At 40.1% G+C, this 23,868-nt stretch overlaps 1 protein-coding gene across 1 annotated transcript in view; it reads right to left on the bottom strand.

The window, feature by feature from the left end:
- Positions 1-10,653: 10,653 nt before the first annotated feature.
- The window catches only part of TBC1D4 (TBC1 domain family member 4), a 105,845-nt gene continuing 92,630 nt past the window's right edge, over positions 10,654-23,868 (bottom strand). Inside the window, exons 15-20 of the mRNA XM_026084603.1 lie at positions 23,470-23,628; positions 22,925-23,169; positions 19,900-20,059; positions 17,285-17,454; positions 14,446-14,622; positions 10,654-12,942 (exon numbers count right to left, since the gene is read on the bottom strand). Coding sequence (XP_025940388.1) covers positions 12,724-12,942; positions 14,446-14,622; positions 17,285-17,454; positions 19,900-20,059; positions 22,925-23,169; positions 23,470-23,628 — 1,130 coding nt within the window. The 3' untranslated portion in view covers positions 10,654-12,723. The remainder of the gene's footprint in view (positions 12,943-14,445; positions 14,623-17,284; positions 17,455-19,899; positions 20,060-22,924; positions 23,170-23,469; positions 23,629-23,868) is intronic.

Raw genomic sequence — 23,868 nt, forward strand, 5'->3', positions numbered from 1 at the left:
GGGCAGGAGACAGAGAGGGAGGACACAGAGTGCCAGTGGGGTGGTCTTATTTTCTCTGAAGACCGAACCACTTCTCCTGGGTCAGCCTGGGTCATCACCATCCCGGCTTTGTGCTCTGCTGCTTCATCCCTCACTGCCATGCCATCACCATTCCTTCCCCTGCTTGAGATACTTCGCTTTCTCCTTCATTTCTCTCCAGCACACAAAACAGAGCAGAGAGCAAATAATTAAGCTTTTAGTGCAGACTGTGGTCAGAAAGGAACAAACCCACTGTAACAGTCACTTCTACTGACATTTATTTGTTTCCACAGCTATTAGGGACAAAATTGAATCAGGAGGTAGAATCAGCAACCAAATCAGCTCTGCATGGTGGTTAAAGATTTGCAAACTCTGCAAGAAACTGGTGAGCATCTTTTTGCCTTTTCTTTCAGTCTATATCTAATGCATTTCTATTTAAATGTTCTGATAAAATTTACCTACTGGAGATTAGATGTAGGATTTAGAAGAGAGAATAACTGTTAACAAATGTAACAATTAACTATGCAAAAGAGAAGTGTGTTTAAATACTTAGGTGGCAGACTCTGCAGAAAGCTCAATAACAAAAACCTTTGCAAGCTCAGTGCTGTACAGTAAGTTAATCCTACATAGTATAATAGGCATGACTTTGTGTGGCTTTTCATGTGGAGGGAAGTATTAGAAGCTTCCGTGAAAAGATGCACAGAGGAAGCCACTCTCGGTGCTCAAGTTTTATTGGTCCTACAAAAACCCATAAATAGGCTACAAGGAGGCCATGTGTTGTAACAGCAAGTCTTGGTATTTGGGTGTTTCTGAAAATGATACTTCTTCACCTGCAGTTCAGAGGCCAAGCAAATAGATCTGGGTTGTTAGTGCACTGGATCTTTGCTCAAAGAAAAGCCGAGCAGAAGATGGGTGGTTGTAGCTCACCTCTTCCTTTCCTGGATTTCAGAAGTTTAAATTGTGCTGAACTTGGTATTTTGGAAGGGGGAAAAGCTTTCTCACTTCAGTGCTGAAGTGTCTTTCTTTTTGTGGTAAAACATAGCATATGGGCTTGTCTCACACACAAAAATGAACACTGTTTGTGGGAAGCAGTGGCTGTGTCGGCAGTCAGGATGTTTCTGTGGCTACCAAGGAGACCGCTGTAGATGCTTCCCCTTTCCTGTCTTGTTACAATAAAAGGGGGAGCAACAGTTATAGCTTGAAATGTTTACAGCTTAGAGTTGCTGGCAGAGCCCCAGAGAGATATCACTGACCTGATCTGTGTCTCTAGAGTGCATGGCAACAGGCATCTTCAGCATGAAAAAGAAAACTGGCACTCATTTCTCCCTGCATGTCCAATGCTCCCTAGTCCTTGTTCTTTCCTGCAATACATATAGTCCTCTCTTCCTTTCTGCTTCCCATCTACCTTCCCATCCTTTGGATCATTATGCTTTTAGCTGTCTGGAGTGGCTTGCTGCTGCGCACACATTATGGATGCTGGTAGAGCACACATTTATTTTATGATAGCTATATTGAACCAGGCCCCATATTCCAATATATTCTCTAGCTACTTAGGTCACCTGCAGCAGCTAATCCTTCTCCTCCCCTATCCTCTTCTCCCCCCTTGCCTGCAGTTCCAGGCAAAGCTGCTTTGCTGTTCATTTTCCTATCACACAAAGGATGGACTGTAGTTTTTTTCTGTTTTCAGAGGCTTATGCTGAGGCTCTCTTCAGACTCAAACTCCTATGTAAAGAGGAGAAAGAAAAAAAAAAGGCTAGCTTGGATGACACTGCAGCTGGAGAACAACAGCTCTTTGGGTCCTGGTATATGTGGAGGAACAGTGGGAGCATCACTCTCACCTCTTCTCCCTTTCCTGCCCAGCTTGCCAGGGCTGTTAGAGATCCCATCGCCAGTGACCAGGAGCAAGGAAGGGCCAGAGACTCACTGGGATCCCAGTTCATGTCAGGGAGCAGGGGGAGAGACATAGGTGTGCTCCAAGGAGCAGAGGATCTCTGCAGCCCGGATAGCCTAAGGGTTCATGTTTTGTTTAATAGCATGTTCATTATAATTTTTCTCAAAGTGTGCCATAAATAGGGAGAGATAGTCAGTAACTGAGATCCTTTGAGGGTCTAATCACACTCATTATTCGATGCTCCAAGTATAAGAATAAATAAATAGGCAGTGGAAGCTGTCAGCATTATATAGCTCCACTTTACTTGCACTTTTCCAGGATGCCTTTCCCACCAGAAACCAGGTCTTTCACTTTCTTAACAATTGTTCTAACCATTAGGCTATTATTTAGAGGGAGACAAATAAGGTACCAAACCTCTGCTCTCACTGCTGGTATTTGGGGGTAGGGGGAGGAAATTGGCAAATGTCTCAGTACACACCACAGAGAGGTAGATATCAAAATTAGATAAACTAGATTTGCTAGCTGTAGCTGTCTCCATAAAGTCAGTGGTGAGCCAAGAAGCTTGAGGAAGACTGGATCAACCCTTCTCACTCATGAAAAGAAGCATCTCTATCATAGCTGTATCTGTGCCTAAATTAATCATAACTGTCTAGGGCTGATGCTGCTCTTCTTACGAACTTGCCCTCATCCTCCTTCTCACTTCCTTGATTTAATGGTAAATTTCTTGGGAGACTATGTCTTTTGCTTTCTTACTACATGCACTTTGCAGCATCTCTCTGGGTCCTGTCATACTACAAAATAATAAATAGTGCTTCCAAAATGCAGGTTCACCACTTGGCAACTTAGCATCATTGTAATGCTTTGGTTCTTTTTGTATCTATTCTCTGAGCTGCCTTGATTATTTCAGGTGGTGCTAGAAGACATATGAGCACATTTATTGTAAGAAGTAGGACAGATGTCAAGAAGYCAGAAATCCTCAAAAATTGGCATGTTTTCATGTGCTTTGGCACATCCACCTAAATAAGCTACTATAAGAGCAAAAGTGTCTGTCACATCTACTTTATGATTTCCTGCCACAATTCCATTTCTTCCTGCCTTCCCACACGTAACCAACACATCCCCAACCCTTCCCAACTAAACAAAAGTTTGATTCATTGCTGTTTAACTTCATCAGGTTTATTTCCACTGAGGAGGGGGGACCCAAAACCAAAAGAGTTCATGGACTAGGGGTGTTATAGTCATCCAAATCCCGGAAAATTAACAAGGAGCCAGCTGTGCTGTGCATATAAAGCATCCTTTTGCAGTGCTTCTGTGTAATCTCAACAGGAACATGCAAACTAACCCTAAGCATCTGCCAGACAAGACACTCTGCCTCTTCATGAAATGGGCAGGAACTCTACTGCCCCTACTGACAGAAATCCAACTCTTAGAAGACCATACAGCTTTTAAAATGCTGTGCTTCTCCAAGAGGATGGGGTAGGTATGAAGAGGCATGAAGTCCACTGGAGACCAGTGACTAGTGGTGGCCCTCAGAGGTTGATCCTTGGGCCAGTGCTGTTTAACATCTTTATCAATGACTTGGGTGATGGGACAGAGTGCTCCCTCAGCAAGTTTGCAGATAACACAAAACTGGAAGGAGTGGCTGATGCACCAGAGGGCTGTGCTGCCATTCAGAGGGACCTCAACAGGCTGGAGAAATGGGCAGAGAGGAACCTTATGAAGTTTGACAAAGGGGAGTGCCAAGTCCTGCACCTGGGGAGGAATAACCCCATGCACCAGTACAGGTTGGGGGCTGACTGGCTGGAGAGCAGCTTTGCAGAAAAGGACCTGGGGGTCTGGGTGGACACCAAGTTGAACATGAACTGGCAATGCACCCTTTTGGCAAAGAAGGCCAACACCATCCTGGACCTTTTAGTCTGCACAGGTGAGGCCACACCTGGAGTGCTGGGTCCTGTTCTGGGTTCTCCAATACAAGAGAGACATGGCACTACCAGAATGAGTCCAGTGGAGGGCTACTAAAATGATTAGGGAACTGGAGCGTCTCTCATATGAGGAAAGGCTGAGAGAGCTGAGACTGTTCAGCCTGGAGAGGACTTGGGGGGGGGGGGAAATCTTATCAATATGTATGAATATCTAAAGGGAGGGTGTCAAGAAGATGGGGCCAGACTCTTCTCAGTGTTGCCCAGTGACAGGACAAGTGACAACAGGCACAAATTGAAACACAGGAAATTCCATCCAGATGTAAGAAAACACTTCTTTATTGTGAGAATGGTTAAACACTGGAGCAGGTTGTCCAGAGGGGCTGTGGCATCTCCATCCTTGAAGATATTCAAAACCTGCCTGGACACAGTCCTGAGCAACCTGCTGTAGGTGACCCTGGATTGAGCAGGGGGGTTGGACCAGATGATCTCCAGAGGTGCCTTCCAACCTCAACTGTTCTGCGATTCTGTGTTAAAAAGCAAACAAACAAAAAACAACCCCATCCCACACAAACTAAGGAAACAGCTGAAGTAGCTCAGTTATTCCAAAGCTGTCTTTTCCTCACCCTTTCTGAAAAAATGTGAACAGGAGGGGAAAGGTTACACACATTGGGAACAGCTGTCCTGAAAGGAAAACAAGATACCCAGCAGCATCCCATCCACATGCACAGGCAGCAGAGATAGGAGAGCGCTTAAAAGCAAATGTTCAGGAAACTGAGGGCTGCCTGGGATGCAAGACATTAGGGAAAAAACACAAAGCAACATGGAAAAAGACATGGACATTTGGGAACAGACCATTCAATAAAAAGAGGTAGTGATGGGAAATTGATTATCAAGAAGAAAAAATAAAGCAAAAATTTTAAAAGAAGGAAATGTACAAGACAAAAAGGTGGGAGAATAGGGGAAACTAGAGGAAAAAAAAACCCTTAATATTAGTGTGCACTTTTTTTCTGAGGAGTAAGTTACTGGGGACCTGTAGCATACATCAGGCTCCAAAAGAGTCGATACCAAGTGTCTGAGTTGGGCTATCATTCACCTCACCATAACATTTCTTTCCACCCAGTGACATAACAAAATCACACAACCCTTTCCCACATGAAGTGTAGAAGTTGATTGCAGCACTATATCAAGTTTATTCTTACAGAGAAAGAGGAGCCTAAAATCTTTGTGAAGTGGATTAGTTCAAAGTCAGGAGAAAGGAAGGCAGAGAGAACTGTACAAGGAAGAGGCTGTTCTCCTGTAACTGCCCTGCTTCACTCCTTGTAGAGACAAGAATGTTTTTTTCCACACTCAAGAGTATTGTCAAGTTTTGCACACTTACATTCAAGGTTTTGAACAGAGTCTCAGCAACATGCAAGTCATCATATTTAGTTTATTTTTTCAGCCAAAAAGAGAGCAAGAAGCGATTCATTATTATTCTTAGAGGTCATGAACATTACCTATTGGTCTCCATTAGAAAACTGTAAGTGACTCCCCCCAATTGACTTATTCATACAGTTATACATAAGCAAACATCATCATTAAAGCAGTCATGCCACTCTGAGCCATGTAGTTCAGCATACCTCACTTCCCTTTACTCATCTATTTAGAGCAGGAAGGACCGCATAYCTTTTAACTGGTTCAGCCATAAAGTAATAAACTGGCACTCTTCCAACACTGCAAAGCGACTGCTACCTTAGCCTACTCCAGGTCTTGCATATTGTGGAAAGAGCAAAGAATACCCACTTCAGCCCATCAAAGCCCTCTTATAAGGGTTTTCACAAAGGTGGAGGACCCAAAACATCACAAGTTTGGGTCAGAATGATGCGCTCAGCAATGCATCCAGCCACAACAGCCCTGATCATTCAAGCAGGCAATAGAGGGCAGGGAATCACCTGCTCCCTGGGACACACAACTCCGTCGCTGCCTCCGGAACCACAGCCTTTGCAGGACAGACATGCGTCTGGCCACCAAACTTGTTAAGATCCTCTCCCCTTCTCTAAAGCCCTAGGCACCGCTTGTCTAGTGCATTAAGTTAACGTATTGGTTCTAATTGTTTCTTAAATAAACACGTGACATCAAAAAATTACGCTGTAGATTCTCCCTCATCTATATTTACCCAGACATAATACCAGCTGCCTACACAATTTTTGTCTTGCTAATGCACAGCAATAATCACAGATCCACCCACAGCCCATCTATTTTGGTAGAGTGCAGAAATAGACATTAAACCTATAAACGTCAGAACGTGCCTTCATTTTAGATGTTAGTATTATTTAAATTAGCACTTGAATGATGTTTCCACAATGTGATAGCTTTTCAAATGATGGTATATTGCACATGAAGTGCACTGGCCCTGCTTTAAGCACCTTCAGCCCATTAGGCCTATCTATAATTTGGCGCTTTTAGAAATGCAAACACATTGTAGAAGAGATGTGGTCTCTTTGTTTATGCCCAGAGTCCCCAGGGAAATGCTGCTGCCATAATTACCTGAGTATAGTTTGAACATTAGGCTCTGGTCGGTAGGTAAACATGCCTTGCGCTTGTCATCCAGACATATTTGGTAACAGCTGTGTCCTTATTCTTATGGTGGTTGGAACAGCATATTATCTTGAATGTGTCCTCTGCATTTTAGAATAAGTGTGATATTCAAAAGCAATGCTGTTGGAAGGAAAAACATTAACTGTAAAGTGAAAGTAGTAAATAATGTTTTCTCTGTACTGCCAGGAAAAAGTAATAAGAGCAAATTCTTCATTTTTTGTTCTGATCACTGAAACGACTGTAAGATTAATTAAAATAAAATGTGAGAAGAAAGACGAGTTCTTTGAGATTTAAGGGACACTGGAAGGTCATTGCAAGAAATTATTAAAAAAAAGTGGAGAATCATAGTGAGGTTGGATCAACTCCATGCTGGTTGCAAAAGACAAAAATAAATCCTGCTCAGCAAGAACAGTACAAAAGGAGACACCCAGCATCAGATTGCTGGGGGACAATATGCTTATTGTAGGGTGTAAAAGTGGTGCCATAGTCCTCTCGCACAGCAGAAGAGGCTAAACACTGCAATTGAGACACCCGTTTCCAAGGCGGCCATATCCGTCACTTATTAAGCCCTCTTATTACGGTAATTCTTTGACCCTGACCATCACTTTTTGTTACAAATAGTGTGCAAATAGAACATCATGCTCCATCAGGCAGGAGAATAAATTGATTTTCTTCTCTAAAAGAAGAGCCATAGTGTTCTGTTCACACTGCACAGAAACGGGAACTGCGAAACCTCCAGACACATAAGAGCTGCACATATAAAAGCAACAGTGACACCTCGCGGACAACGTACAATTTTAATAATGAAGTTATTTCGTCAGAAGTGTCAAGTTCAGCAGATTGTGCGATCACTGAAAAATTAAGGCAAACCTGTCTGTCACACTGGAAAACTGCCCTTCGCTGAGTGCTGGAGAGCCCAGTGCGTACAGCCCGGCAGCTTCACACAAAGTTAGCCTTGCTTCCTACCGGAAGAGCACTGAGCTGACGCTTGCTGGCTTTGCCTGGGAGCGTAGCACAGGACTATCAGGTGCAGTCACACACCGTGGCCCTACAGCGGGGTTTTAGTTAGCATCAGGAATACCCTTCTCAATGCAATCTCCCACTCATCCCCAATTACTGACCTGGTTTGCACCACAGCACTCTCTCAGCTCATAAAACTACCCTGGAAGATGTCTTCCAGAAACATGCAGACCACAGTGGGCAAACGGGCGCTCAGCCCATGGGACCAGACTTGACCTAGTCTGAGGTAAAAAGCTGTGAGATGCAGTACCACAGGGATGGTGGACCTCAGCCCTCCCCAAGCTGTGCAAAGGGCCAGTTCCACTTCTGAATGTTTATTAGTCCAGGCTTTGCATGGCATCATTGCAGCTGCTTCCAGGCTCTGGCTAGCCCAGATCTACTCATCACTTCACACTGTACCCCTCAGTAGCCATTATTTCAGGCCATTATTTCAGGTAGCCCACTTGCCTCAGAATTCCAGCCAAGGGCAAATTAACTATAGGCTCAAAACAACTCCATTAGCCTTTCCTCACTGTTTCTTCTGCTCTGAAACAATTTTTTTCAGCCAGATGGTATTCTAGAAGTGAAGGAAAGGTTTATACTATACAGAATGCTTCATTTTTTTTACTCTGAATTGGATCATACAAGCAGTTTAAGGCTTTTAGATAAAAATAGCTGCACACATATAGACATTTGCAGCTCCAAATACTAAGCTCACACAGGTGCTTAAAGTAATTGTTCAGAGAGATAAAAGCACACAGTCAGTGCAATTACATCTCTAAGTTTCCACAGACTATTTCCCCCACTAAGAAGCAACATCTCTTTCAGTACATTACAATGCAGCATCTTACAAACACAAGCTCACTCAGGATTTCTTCCAACCTTTGTTCCAGCAGAACACTAAACAACCCATGCATGGCATCGCTCAGCATGCACGTCATACTCTCTAATAAGGAACTAGGTATTAGAACCAATACATTTAAAACATCTAACTTTCTTTTAACATAGTAAAGATTTGAGTAAGTTGCAATTTGAATACAGAAATAGCTTGGATATGTTCAGAGAAAAGTTTTTCTAATGATAAGACTAAGAACACCAACAACTCCCAATTTTCTTATAGAAAAAGTGGTTGCTGAACAAGAGTTTTGAAGAGAACAGCATTAATGAGTGGAAAACCTTCTCAACTCAAAGGAAACACATTTTGTTGAAGTTTCCAGCTTGGTCCAGAATTAAGTTTAATATTGCAATCAAACAACACACCTAGCACCAATCTGGCTGGATTCCACTTTGTTGCAAGCCAGTTGGCACACACTCCAGCAGCTGTTCAAAGCACACAGTAATCGCTACTTTACTCCCCAACTTTTGACTGTTGCTGCTCAGTTTAATATACTTTCAGTTGGAGTGAGCTAATATATTAAACTTTAAGCATATAAACTCTATCCCTTGCACACCAAATATCTGGAGGAGGGATATAGCTAAGCATTTGATATTCCACTTTGGAAAAGACAGTTAAATCTTGTTCTTTCTAGTCACTAGAAAGGAGGTTTGGAGAAGGTGAAGCCTACACTGAATACATTTAATAGCTAACACTGACAGTAAAAGCTAAACAATGGAAATACAGAATCAATTACAATCCTTCGAACTGATGGCATAGCCTGGGAGAAGGTTTAAAATGTTACAGCCATCTATGATGACTACATAGATAGAGCAGATATTCACAGATATTAACACTGCCTGGGGTTAGTCACTTCAATACACAATAGGATATTCAAACTAATATCTATCTAGTTTCAGGTTTAGATTAAGTATCCAAATTCAGAAGCTCTGGACTGTGAGAATGACATCCAATTCTTGCACAAACCACTGGAACTGCTTGTGCAAATTCCTTCCTTTACTGCAAATCACTCTGTCTTCTTACAGTGATGATTTTAAGCAAAGCAGCGTCACACTGAAGGGATAATCGACTCAAGATTACCCAGACCTAATAGATCAGTCTGGGCTTTCCATTTGGGGCTTCAATTGGAACATATCTTTTATTAGTAGAATCATTTCCAGTAAAATCTAATGGACTTTCACGGAAAAATGAACAAAATACAAACCTAAAGACACCTTAAATAAATATTCCTCTTTTAGGAGAGGGGAAGGGGGAAAAAAAAAAAAGGCCCACACCTTTCTGACCAAATTTGCCATTCATTAGAGATATGAATGCCATAAAGAGAGCTCCTTATGCTAGCCCTTCTTAGCAGCCTGACCTATTTCAGCTGTATTCCTGGCAAGCAGTACTTTTCAGTTACAAGCTTGTTTGCTAGCTAAAGTTACGAATCTCTTCCCAGACCTTTCAAGAAAGCCCTCTGCCAGCAGAAACTAGTCTAAGTTAGCTGCTCCTGGACACAGCAGATACTTTTTCCTCATTAGGATGAAATAGCTGTGAGAGCTTTTATGTTTAGATCAGGCAGAACACTAGTTTTATTCTGAAAACTTTTTCCCCAACATCAGATAAAAGCAAGATACAGGAAAAACAGAGCAATTTGACCAAACCCAGGAATCAGCCCTTCTCTCAAGAAAATATCCTTGCCACTTGATCTCTGTCCCATTGCACCTTAGACTTCCCTCTTCTCAGTAGCATAATCAAAACCCAAACAGAAATTGCTTCTGCAAAACTGTAAGATATAGAGAAAGAGAAATACAGATGGACACAAACACCCTGTCCACCACGCTCAAGTATACTTTTGCTGAAAGAAGCAAATATTTTTGCTTTTTGACCTGAAGGTCTGCAGCCTATCTACTTCAGCATAGATTTCAAGCTAGATGCCCTAGAAATACCCCGGTTACAAGCCACACTTGCATCCAAAAATGAATTCTATGATAAAAGTCCTCAGCGTCATGAGGCACTTGTCTCACTGTAGTTTTACTTCTATAGTTTATTTCTATTTGTTGTCACAGTGTCCTCCTCCTCCTTCCAAAATAGATGTACAGCATCCTTAGGAGTTCATCAAATTATTATTCTCAACATGCTTACATACCGAACAAACAGCTACAGAAGAAAAATACCTTGAACGTGCAAAACTATATTTTTACCGATAAGAATTTCTATCATGCCTGCATCCTTCTACAAATGTTTTTTTTCCACAACTAAAAACTATAAACAGATTTTTTTTTTTAAATCTTCCAGGAAAACAGTATTATTAAGAATAAGACTGGTATTCAAAGTGTAGAAAAATAAAACTAGCCAGAGGCCATGGGAAATGCAGCAATGACATTTATTAGAATTTCTCCAGGCATTACATGAAAAATTTGATAAGTGAAACAGAGGATAAAGCACATTCTGTGCAACTTAAAAAAAAAAAAAAGATGATATATATCTGGATAACCATGATTCTTTGTAATACACTCTACTGCAGTTCCCCAGGATTGGTTTTGTATGTACATATCAGATAAAACGTACTTTGAACAAAACTGAAAAGAACTGCCTTTTCACTTGGCATTTTTCCACCTGATACAATACAATTGAAATATCTAGACAGAGTCCACGTAGTTTTTATACACAGTGTTAAGACCTTGCACCCCAACTGTAACAAGAAAGACTGTTAAGTAAATCAATATTTTTAATCAAAAAAAACCCACTACGGAAGTAAAAACACAAAAACAGCAAAAAAAAAAAAAAAAAAAAAACCTCAAGAAACCCCAAACCCCTCAGTTCCGCAGCAGTGTGCAGCAAATCAGCATGGTTGTTCCTCAGTTTTCTTTATGTCAACATAAAGCATAACACTTAGAAAGCACTTGCTTTCTAAATTGGATAATCTTATGCATAAAGACGCTGCTGGATTTGGCACTTTGCTTAATTGTTTTTTTCACCAAAAAGAATAAGTGTTTCCTGAAATACAGTATAAACGTTAAGAGATAACACGAGTCACTGTGACACTCAATTTAACAGTTCAGACATGCATCCCAAAATACATATCTATTACATATTCATCTAAGCCTCTCTGAAATTTCTGCTTTAAAACATTTTCAAATCTATATGCATCTTATCACGCCTTTATAAACATATTTTCTGTCTTGAAATGACCAGAGCTTACCCTTCCCTCTCCCCAGAACACACACATTCATGATTTTGTTTGTTTTAAAAAGACCACCACAAAGCAGTATTAAAACAGGAATAACCTGAAAAGCATGAAACTGCTCCTGCACTTCAGAATCCCCTTTGAAATGTATATCCACTAGATATGTGAAAACTGAAAGGTACATAATACTTGAAACTTGCTTGGTCCTCCCAATGCACTTTTGCTGTACTTCCTGCAACCTGCCTTGATTCCCTTGTCAGATGAAATCCAAAACCAGCACTCTGGCTCCCACCAYGATAAGACAAGGCTTCTTGCAAGATTTCTTTGGTTAAATGAGAACCTCTTCCATGTCTAACTATTATCACAGCAAGTCTCCTACAGATAATTAACACCAGAATAAATACTACTCCACAGTCTTATTTCCTTCCACCTACCATCCCGGACAAACCACAGAACAGGTGGAAGCAAACGGGATGGGAAGGAAGTAACAGTCACCGTTACCTCTTGCATTTAAAAGTTCTGCATGTGTGTGTATAGATATGTATTTAAGTCCAAGTTACTTAGGCTTAGCTGTGACATGATGTTTTTCTTCAGTTCCAACATGCACGTGGAATTACATTGCTGACTGGTACAGCCCAGGCAGCGTATGGCACTAAACTCTCCTGGTATGAGCCAGGAGCAATACTTAATTCTGTGATTCTGCATTACTATGTACACAATGTCAGTAGAGTTAAATGACAGGCACGCATGAGTTCACATAGATTTTCTATAGAAGACATGACACGTGCTGCTCTTTGGAGGGAAAATTACATTCTTTTTTTTTTCTTTTTTTTTCCCCAAGTATTATTCAGCATATATATAAAAAGACATATTATCCTCATTTCACTACAAGACAAGCACATCCAGAGTGAAACTGTAGTTCACCATTATCTTGGCTTTGACTACTGATAATTTTTTTATCTTTTCCATTAGGTCAACTCTAAATATATATCTACTCATAATAATTACATGTGAGAATCCTTTACTTCCCCCTTGTGATTTATTTACACAACCATAAAAAAAAATTAATAGTCTGAATTTGCATACTGAGATTTGAAGGCCCATCTGTAGCTATGAGCGTCCCAGCACTAGTTTTGGATAATACCGTTGCCTATTGCTTTCCAAGTTCACTGAAAGCAGCATACTCATCTATTCTTCCCCTTAATATTTGAAGTTATGCTGCTTAGAAAACCCTGATTTATGGCTTATTTCCTTATTTTGTTTTATTATTTGGATTATAGTTTACTTCCTTCAGGAGCAGTTCACAGTCAGACAATGCTTCTGTGGGCAAATGCTTCATTATCTGCTCAAGAGTCTTTTGATATGTTATCTTCTCCCGTTCCAGGGACTGAATTACAGTCTTCATTTTGTTCTCTCGAGTCAAAATAGTCTCCAGGCTGGATTCCAGACTCTGAATTTTAGCATGAGCAACCTGCAAATAATAACATTATCTTTATATTACATTAAGATATTCTAATTTTTTTTATTATTATTATGGTATACTATTTGGTAAGGACAMAATAGAGGTACACAGATACTTCTAAAAGACATCTGTGTATGCAGATGATACAATGAGCACCTACTGTGCAMCACACAGAGAATCTCCTTACACGCAGGGCAACTTGGAAAATAGGAAATCCTCTCTGAGATGAGCGCTCTACTTCTTGGCTTTCTTTTTTATATAGTGGCCAGATTAATCTGAAGGATTTTTGAAAGTGTTACAGAGGGAATAAGATGTGTAAGTTGCAGTGAGTGAAAAACATTTGGCAGTAACACAGGACTGGAGTTGTAAAAGACTCTTCCACAGGGGGAAGGGGGGGCAGGGGGGGAAGGGAAATCACAGCAGCTGAAGTAGCACTGGAAGAGATGACTTGCCCAAAAGTGACAAAGCAATGGGAAACCTACGGAAAAAAGTAAAGTAGCAGGATAGAGAGATGAGAGGGGGAAAACAAACCTAAATAGTTCAGTCTAGAAACAGTGCTCCCCACTCGCCAACAAAAGACCTCCAGAAAGGAGCCTGACCAGTAATCAGAAACCTTGGACCTCAGCAGCGGCAAATCTCTCTCTGCAGGAAGTGGAGAAACTCTGATCAATTGTTATTAGAAAAGGGAAAGAAGCCCATACAAACAAAAAGATAAAGCGGTTAAGATATAACTGAGGAAGATGTATTAGAATCCAGCAGTCTGGAAGAACAGAAGAACGTCCATGGAGCCTTTCAAATCATTCATAGTTTTTCTATGACCTTCGTGCAGTTTCAGAACAGAGATAAAAACCCAGCTAGTAACCAATAATCATAATACCCAAGTAATTCCCATTCTCCATAACATCACAAGAGCAGAGCACAGCACCTGTAGCCCATAAACACCAAAATAACAAGGACATGATATGATCCTTAATTTTTTTTTCTTCCATTTGCAGGTTTCAGAAGCTGAAGGTGCTCTCCAGGATCTTCTCAATGCTGGTTAAAATGAACAAGGAAATATTGAAATGGCCTGGTGACACAAAGTGGTCTTTCAGGAAAATGCAAGACAATACATATAGGGAAATCTGAAACAAGTCCTGGCCTGGCTATGAGAGAAAGGGTAAACAGTGGAGGAGGGAGAAAAGCTCATTTCTTAGAAATTTCCAACAGGGAAGCAAAGAGATAAAGGGTTAGAGGATTGATTTTTAGGCCAGATACACAAAATTTAGCCAGCAGACTATGTTATGAGAGATAAGCCTAGAGATATTTTAAGAAAATAAATATCTAAAGCAAGAAGGAATAGTACAAGGAATGACAAAAGGGTTAAAAATATGCCTAACATAGAAACAAATTATTGTAATAGAACTGTTCAGCTGCATAAAATGTTGCCGTCAAGAGACCTCCCATGCACACTCCTATTGGCTACATCATAGAAATAACCTCTCCATGAGTTATTGACTGTTAGTCATTTACCTGTAGCTTCTCCAACAAATCCATGTTTTGTCTCTTTAGGTGGCTGTTCGCCCTCTCCAGCTTCTCCAGAGATTCACCTTCATCACAGGGATTCACATTTTCCTGGAGTTCATCCTGCAGCACATGATACTCTACTTCATAGGCATGGAGCTGTTTTGATATATCCATCTCAAACACCTGCCAAAACACAAAAATTAATTTTTACCTGCATAGGAAGCATTTATTCCATATGAAAGCTCAGTTAAGAGACAACTCGGCTTGATGAACTTCTTTTTTTTCCTGTTACTTTTAATAAAGCATTTTATGTGCAAGTCTGCAGTAAGAGCATTTTAGCATATAGAGTTCTTAATTGTAGCCATAATAAGTTACAGACATTAGAGTAAACTGGATCACCACTTTTACAATTGCCAAATACTACCTCTAATGATAATGATAGATAATGATACCTCTAATAGATATCATGATAATAATATATCAACAGAAGTCTTATTTCATCCAAGAATTTAATAATCAGGCCAAGTCTTATTATATTACTCAGGAATATAAAGAAGTTTAAGAAGAAATGTTTAAATTCAATTCTCACCAGCCTCTGATGGGAGCAGAGTCTCGCAATGAGGAAGAATAAACCAGGAATCGGACCACCACCCTCAAAATGGCATCTCTTGACTCCAAGTCCCCATTTATAAGTTTTTATGAAACACTGTACATGGTTACACAGCTTCTCTGTGCTCCATCTCTGGCATGAAAATACACTACTTTCCTACTGATAAACACCTAAACATCTTGAATAAAGACTACAGTGTGCTCAGTCCTACAGTGATGAAGCCATATGACCCTTATATGTATATAGATCTAGTCACAGCCTCTCAGCTTCCAAAAAATTACCAAATAGTTTAGACAACTAAGGGAAGGATGTCTACAGTGATATGTTAATTCTGGTTCTTATTCTAGAAATCATGAACAAGTCACCAACAAAAGACACACACATAACAAGTTCTGCTTTACATTCACCATTCTTCAGATAACTCAGATGTGACATAGAAATTTAAATTATGTAAGGTGTTCCAACCAGGCATACAATGTGCCATTTTCTTCTGATGCAACTATCCTGTCAGTTCTTTTCTGAGTATTATAGTCCCTCATAATATCTCCATTTTTCTTTCATTATCTGGGATAATGAAGGTCCTGGGAACTACAGCACTGATTTAGCCAGATGACTCCACCTACAGCCAACCCAGGTAGCAGTAACAGGACACAGGTGGTCTGTATGTTCCTACAGATCCAGAAGGCTGCTCAGTGCGAGACCACACCACAGGAAAGCAGGCTGTCCTCCTCTCAGAACTAAGCTGCCCAGCATATAGCCACATCCACCTTTGCTCAGGTGAAAAAACCCACCTTTTACTCAGTCAGATCTCTGCACAGAGCCGGTTCTATCACGTTTGTCACAGCACAGTTGATCTGCAACTCACACAGACCACGGGACAGAGATTTAGTTTCTAATAGCCTCAAAAATAGTGAGCTACCATCTCTATCATTGTCAGAATCAGTAAGTTGTAAAGATACATATTTAAAGTGCCTGTAAACAGGCACAGGATTAGCATGGCTATCACAATCAGTGCAGTGAGGAGTTTAAAATTTTTACTACAGGAAAGTGCTCACAGCAGCTGTCTGCAAAAGTATTGTTAAACAACAGCCCTTCAAATGTTCAAGGGTTAACTCGGACCTAGTAACGCAGCAGTATTAACTGAGCTCCTGCATATGGAGATTGTTTTCTAGAGATCTATTAACTCTGAGTTGCTGCCTAAAGGGGAAAAACAGCCCACAGGCTCACAGTTAAGGCTGAGATTGAAGTTAAGATTGAGACTCATGCACAATTTGCAGTGTGAACRCAGAGGAAGGGGATGCATGGAAAAGATGATCCAAGGCACTGACAGTACTTCGCAAGATGTTACATAGCAAGCTTTAACAGGCACTTTTCTTAATATCAGCATGCCTTTGTTTCTCTTTCATTCTTGTCCTTTAGCATGAGTTGCAATGACACTGATGAAGTACCACTACTCCAGTCCTCCTTTCCCTTACCTGAGGAAGGCAAGGTCACTCCCAAGGAGCTTTTATTTCTGGCACCTCCGAGCACCTCCCAAACGCGACCCACTCCATGGACAGTCTTGGAGTGAGAAGGGGAAGCTGGATCAGGGCACCCTACGGTGACCTCCAGGAGGGCAGAGGCATGCATGCGACAGAACAGCAAAGCCTGCTTGACCTTGACTTTCAGTATGAATACAAATCATGAAAACTGGGCCTCACAATCCTAACTTGTGGGATTTTAAGCTGGAGGAGTTAAAAAAGTTAGCACAGGGTAACTGGCCCTGGGCAGCCAGGAGTTCCAGGGACCAAAAGGAGACATTGCTATGATGCCAGCTCATCCCATCATGGTGAGTTCTGCTCCCTGCCCACTAACAAGGAGCATGAGCAAGGTTTAGGATTGTAAGATAGGCTACTTTTACCCTGCTGCTGCTGATGTGAAGTTTATAAGAAAAGTTACAATTTTCCAACAGTTGGGCAGAAAAAAAAACCAACAAAAAAAACCAAACAACTTAAAAAGATCTTCTCTACTAACACTGAAGTAGCAACTAAATTCCTGATAGAACCACAGTTCAAAAACCATTGAAATTAAAGCATACCCTATTTTTATACAAGTTATTGGGAAGATGACTCCTTTGTATTTCACACCTCAGCAACTGAGAAAGGAACATACTGGAAGGAACTTTAATATTTACCTTAGGCACAATCTCTTACAAACAAAATGAAAAACAAAGAAAAGGAGAAAAACCAACCTTACCTGGGTAATAATTTTTTCCATCTGAGCCTGAGTCATGTCTGGAATAGTGCTTTTAAGAAAATCAACAGTGTTCTCAAAACTCTCACATTCCATTATAGATGTTTCTTGACTGCTAAGTAGGCTCAGTGCTACTTTAAATATGACTTCCGTTCCTTGAAGAAAAATAATGTCTAAAAAAGAAAAACATTAAAATACCTTGAATATAAGAGCTAAAGTAATTCAATAAATATATATTTGCTGGGATATTTTTCTCTTTTTCCTCTTTTTAAGCAAACATACTACATATTCATTCAGTTCAGAAACACAATAGATCCTATTTTAGCATGAGATTAAAGCAAAGAAAAACATTTTCTGTCATCTTATAGATGTAAGAGCACATTAAAAGAAAGTACTGTATGCTGAAAGTACCGTTATGCCTGTAACAGTTATCTGCAATAAGCATTTCATTACTGTCTACTGTAGATTATAGACTATTAACTAACTGCTAACTGTTTCTAAATTCATCTGTGACTGATGAGAAATGGATCACAGCCCTACATACAACAGTATTTTACTGTTTTTTTTGTTTTTGTTTGTTTTTAAGGACTGACTTCTGCCTGTAGAAATATGATCATTTAACTTCCAACGCCAACTTCCAACTTTCAGCTTCCAGTCATTGGTAACTTCCAATGCCAATCATATTTTTTTCAAAATCCATAGTAGTGATCACAGTGGCTATAATTTAAGTCCCAAACCTATACTTGGAAGTATAATGACATTCACATGAAGGAAAAGTCCAGGCCTTGCTGAAGTCAGTCCACACAGGCTGTACAAAAACTAGAAACCTGGTCACAGGAACTGGAAACAGTCTCGGCAGTGATGGCGGCCTTGCAGCTACTGAGATGAAGGCAGCACGTGAGCAAGTCATCATGACTCCCGTGCTGTTGGCTCAGTCATTCAACCAAGAGCAGGGCCACGCTACTGAGTAGCCACAACTTCCCATGCCAACACTGCTAGGCTATCCCTGGCCCTAATCTGGGGTCACAGGTAGCACCAGGACACTGATGAGGTATTCATCTCACTTATAAACCATTCCCAAAACTCTCCCTTCTCAACTATACGATGCACATTCAAGCAGCACAAATATACATATTTTGTGTGCGCACACACACACATATATATATAAAATGTATATTTTAAGTATATATTTTGAGATTGGTAGATGTTAGCCACCTCTTACTGGTATGCGAGAGTCTCACAAGACACTGAAGATACAGGAATCCAAAGCATTAGGCTCTAAGACAGCCTGTTGACATTGCAGTTTTAAAATGAAAACACACCTTGCTCTAGTCATTTACAGAAAAGTGAACACTGACCCTCCCCACCCTCAAAAATGAATTTTCCAAATTCAGAGCTCACTGAAGCAAGAAACAAAGCCAAAAAGGTAAGAAAAGTACTTTAGTCTTGGCAGGGGGTGGAGGGGGTGAGGGGAGGAGGAACACAAAGAACAAAACCATAGACAGGTTCAGAATTCATTAATCCCGCTGAGAAACAGACACAGAAAACATTTGTTCATTCAAAAACAAATCAGAAAGTGTTTTATGTAAAAGGAAAAACTCTGGAATGGAAAAAGCTCTAGGTGGAAAAAAAAAAAATCAAAACAAAACACCCCTTCAGTAATAAAACATACAACAAATGTCAGTCTGAGTTTCTTACAAAAATGCAAGTGCTTTACAAAAACAGAAAAATAAGTGGATCTGATAATAAAAATAATCTGATATAATATATCATATATATATAATCTAATATATAATATATATAAAATAATCTGATTTAAGAGGAAGTACATGATATATGTTCCTACTTCCTAGAAGCATGTCTGAATGTAGTGAGTTTTAACTGCCCCCCAACAAGCAAGTGCTGCATTTATAGCGATTTGATTAAGTTTGCAGTTCTTATTCCCAATAAAGAATACAAAACCAAGTAATTGTCATCATGATATTGCAAACACTACAAGACACAGTAGTGCCTTGTACTATTTAAACTTCTTTACTGTATTTAAACTTCTGTACTAGATGTTATCTGAAGAGGAGAATAGTACAGAAAATTATTTAAATGGAACATGAAGCATGCTAAGACTAAGAAACCGTTCAATATACACAAAAACCTGAAACAGCCTGTAAGTCCAAGTTTACTTCAATTTTTGTTAGGGGGAAAAAAAAAAAAAATCAAATTATTACAGTTTCTTGAAAATCAGCATATTCTACTTTTTTCCCCCCACTATGTTAAAGTTCAGTTTGCAAGTTCAACAAGATGAAATTGTCTTTCGGCATAGACTGAATGCTTGAGATGTTAAATACATTTGTGACAAAGTTTCTGCTGTTCACACTTCAAAAGTCAAATCTTGGCTAATAACAGACATAATTGCTCAAATTCAATGTTTCAAAGAATATATCTCACCGTTTTCTTGCCTTCCTCTGTGAAAAGGAGCTGACAGCCCACCATGAGTGGTTCTACTTGCCACCCACAACAGTCCCCCAAATGGCACTAGGATGTGGAAAACTATTCCTTTAGAGTTAGAAATTACAACAAAAACATTGTTCTGCTTATTACTGCCATAAAGTAGTCTTTCTTACCAAATACTCTGGCTACAAATCCTAATGGAAACTGAGATGCAAACAGTGTAAGAAACCACGGTGCAGCATAAAGACTGGGACTGATTTCATTCTCTTCGAGATGATTATAGAGGTCTCTGTGATAATCATGAAGAAGCCTTGACAGCTGATACATCTGAATCTACAATACATTGGGGAGAGGGGACAGGAGCAAGAAAAGTTCAGCTTTATTCAGTTTTCCAAACCATTCACATTTTACTCCAGGGAAATTAACTTCAGTACAGATGGCACTGTAAAATGAAGCTTAATTGCTACCTAGAGCCTCAGGTGATATCTACCCACATATAAACATCCCACCTCTAATGAATTAAAACCAACACACTAGTGAATAATAAAGAACAGTTTGAACCTGATCATTAATTAATGAAGTATTCTTTAAGTTCAGATTCATAAGCTTAAGACAAGAAGGGAATATATTGATCTAACCTGGCCAGCAAACCAGAACTTAGTCTTGCAGCAAGGAAAGTAAAAGCACCCTTTCCAAGTAACATAACATCTTCAAGATGCCAAAGTTCTCAGTTACAGAGCTGAACTATTTCTCAACTAAGCTTACACACTTCGGCTTTTACCCTTTGAGTCTTGGCCATATTTTTTGCTGCATTTCAGACTCCTCTGCTGCAATCATCACTTTAGACTACTGCTGCACACACATCATGCATTAGATGCAGTGGGCTAATAGAGGTGTACTACATATGTATTTCCCAGCGCATCATCTCCCACATACCAGCAGGCCAGGGGAATTTAAGATACTGATGCAATAAATGCTGCTACACAACCTGTCAAAGGTTGCAAAACAAAGTGGTGACAAGTTGATATCCACTGCTAAAAATACCATTCTACGGCAAATTATTCCCTTGTAATTTTTATGGTTTACACTCCACAGTAAGTCACTCATAGCACAGAGTGACATTTCTCTCAGAAAGCAGAAACTGAGAAGCAGGAATATATTGATTACCTGCCAGGCCCAATTTTGCTGTCAGTAGTGCCTTATGCTTAACATGAATTCATTCCTCAGTGATAAAATGACTTACAGGATCTAGTTACCCTCCTGCTTTTAGTGGTCATGATTTTTCCCTACCACAGGTTGACAGTACTTGAAATTGTTCATCTTTCAGACTGCAGCATCCACAAACAGACCTATCACTTCTCTTTCAAAGAACTTAGCTAAATTTGCACATGTATTTGAGCCCTCGGTTTAACTGGCAAAGCTACTAGTTAAGCACAGTTTGGACAGTGTTGCTATGATGCACATTTACATGGGAAGCTAGAATACTACCACGGAGGCAGTAAAACAGTTATTAGATGGGTTCATCAAACCAGTTATTGCATGAGTTCCTGATGAACTAAGGATCTACATTACTACTTTTTTTTTTTTTAAATGCCAAGTTGTCTGGAAAAGGTAAGAAGTTTTCTTTATCCTAAATAAATATCCACATTGTTCTTCTGTAGGACAGAAGTTAATTCTGTGTATGGGTTTGCACATGTTTTGGTGCTGTTAAGTGCAAAGAATTTACAAGTGCTCTAATCCTGTTAAAAAAAACAAAACAAAACAAAGGATTTGGCTTTAACTAGATCCTCTGGTTAAGTCATCGTAAATAGTCTAGCTTGTCTTTAGCAGACAAAATTTGTACTGTTGTCTAGAATAGGATAACTGCCTAGGAGCCAACCATGGGGGAAGAGGGATCACCTCATTTAAAGGACAAACAGTGCTACAAGTTGTAAACCTTCACAAACATAAAAAACCACTTTCTTCCTAAGAGCATCTGATGAGGAATGTTTCAGACTCATTTAAGTCACAAGGGGGAAATCCTGAATATCCAAATGCCCTCAAAACACCATAAATTATTGAGAGAGTCTACAACTGCAGTACAACATACAAATGGGCATTTTCTTGGGGAAAAACTGCACACCTGTGCATTTATTACATTTGGACCCCCACGGGATCAGAGTGTAATTTGTGGGGCAAGGACACAGGAAAGAGGTGGAACAATGCTCTTTATGGCTTTTCACCTTAAATTCATCACAACAAAGCAGTCATGGCATAACTAAATACCTAGGGCATAGTGAAATACTCTTCATCATCATTTTGAAAAGCATTACATATAATTTCTTTAACTAAAATCTATTCTACTATGCTGGACATTTGCCAAATAAGTACCTAAATTACTGGTCAAGCAAAGTGGATTGAACACTCTCCTCTAATTTTTTACTTAATTATAAGTGTTTGCTATGTAGGGAGCACGACAAAAATTGAAACTTTTCTATCTACTTCTTAGTATCCTTTCTCTCCACTGTGAATTACAAGCCTCAATTCAATGGTATATCCCTTTATAACATTAGAGGCTTGGAGCATACAGTTCTGTAAGTCAGTAGGCAGTTGCATCTTAAGACGCAAGATTCCTCAGACTTGAAGCCCCACAGTTTACACAGATTTGAAAGATTTTCTTTCTTTCTCCTAAGAGGCCTTGAGTATGTATAGCTAGCTATTCAAAGACTAATATTGATCATGTAAGACAGAGGCCCCAAGTAGAAATGCCCTGTGGAGTTTATTGACTGGCCACTGGGTGGCACTATTGATTTGACTTAGAGTTACAGTACAAAAGATTTAAAAGTCTTCTACATCTAAGTGTTTATGGACTGAAGAAAAACAAAAACAAATTTATTTTTAAACACGCTGCCTATTACAGATGCAAACAGATAGGTTTTTTTGGAATAAGGAAGAGAGAGTAGTAAGGAAGAGAAAAGGAAGAGCAAAACAGCAGAGAAAGAGTTTCCAAACGTGTGACAAGAAAGTCTGCAACTTCTAAACTTCTTTAATTTGCTTGTCAAACCCCTCTCTGACTCTGAACTTGAAAAAAAAGCTTGTGCATACGTCACAACCTCCGAAATAGCACAAGAAGCTTCATAAGCCCCTGAAGAACATGAGCAACCACTGAGAGCTTAAATCTCATTTAAAATTTTGGATTGCTTTATGAGACTGACTTACCTGTAGCGACATCATGTCTGGCCTGTACTGCTTACGGAAGCCAAGGTCATACATGAGGAATTTCAGCATTTCAAAGGCTTGTTCCTCGCTCATATGGAGAAGCAGCACTCCAGCTACGAAGCTGATACCTTGGCAATAACCCACTTCCTTGTCCAGTAAAGAATATGCTTTCAGGAGATTGAAGAGCGAGAGCTGTCCTGCTCCCAGCTGGGTAGAAAAGTAAGGATGGGTAGGAAATGTCCGTCCTGGTGTAAAGAGAGAGCAGTTGATATCTAGCTCTCCTCAGAAGAGGAAATAACCTCACCAGACAACCAGGTTTTCTCTCTTCCCATAGACCTTTCACATGCAGGTTGACTTTAGTCAGACCAATCATCTGTTCAGAGGACATTAAGTGGCATAGGCAGAACATATCCTCACAATATAGAAACTGCTGTTGATACAGCAGCATCCGTCTCCAGCAATAGATTCAATTAAGATAGCCATGTTTCTGACTCAGAGACACATGAAACATGTTAGAAAAACCTCTCAGCCACAAACACACGCACCTAGATCTACAAGGATGGCATGCTGTTGAGCCGTCAGTTGTTTCAGCAGTTCTTTGTAAGAGATGTCAGGAGGCTGTTGTTTGTTTGGCAGTCTGTGTCTGACTCGATGCTGCACAGCCAAAAATTGCCAAATTTCTCCCCGACGACTTTTTGGTACACCTGCAGGTCAGACAGAAAACAAGAGGCCTAGGCAGGGGTGTATTTTTACAACTATAACACACAAGAATTTGCTTTGTGAAGTCCCTTACAAGCCTGTCACAATTTGGCATAACCAGCCTGGCAGACCCCTTACAGATTGGCAGCTTCAGATGCTGGCCACGCCGCAGCATGTTCATTCAGTAGCCACAGTTCAGTCTAAACATTAGAACTGAACCCAGTTCAGAACACAACATTAACTAC

Source organism: Apteryx rowi, unplaced genomic scaffold (assembly GCF_003343035.1).
Source record: "Apteryx rowi isolate R43461 unplaced genomic scaffold, aptRow1 scaffold_649, whole genome shotgun sequence".
Classification (NCBI taxonomy): domain Eukaryota; kingdom Metazoa; phylum Chordata; class Aves; order Apterygiformes; family Apterygidae; genus Apteryx; species Apteryx rowi.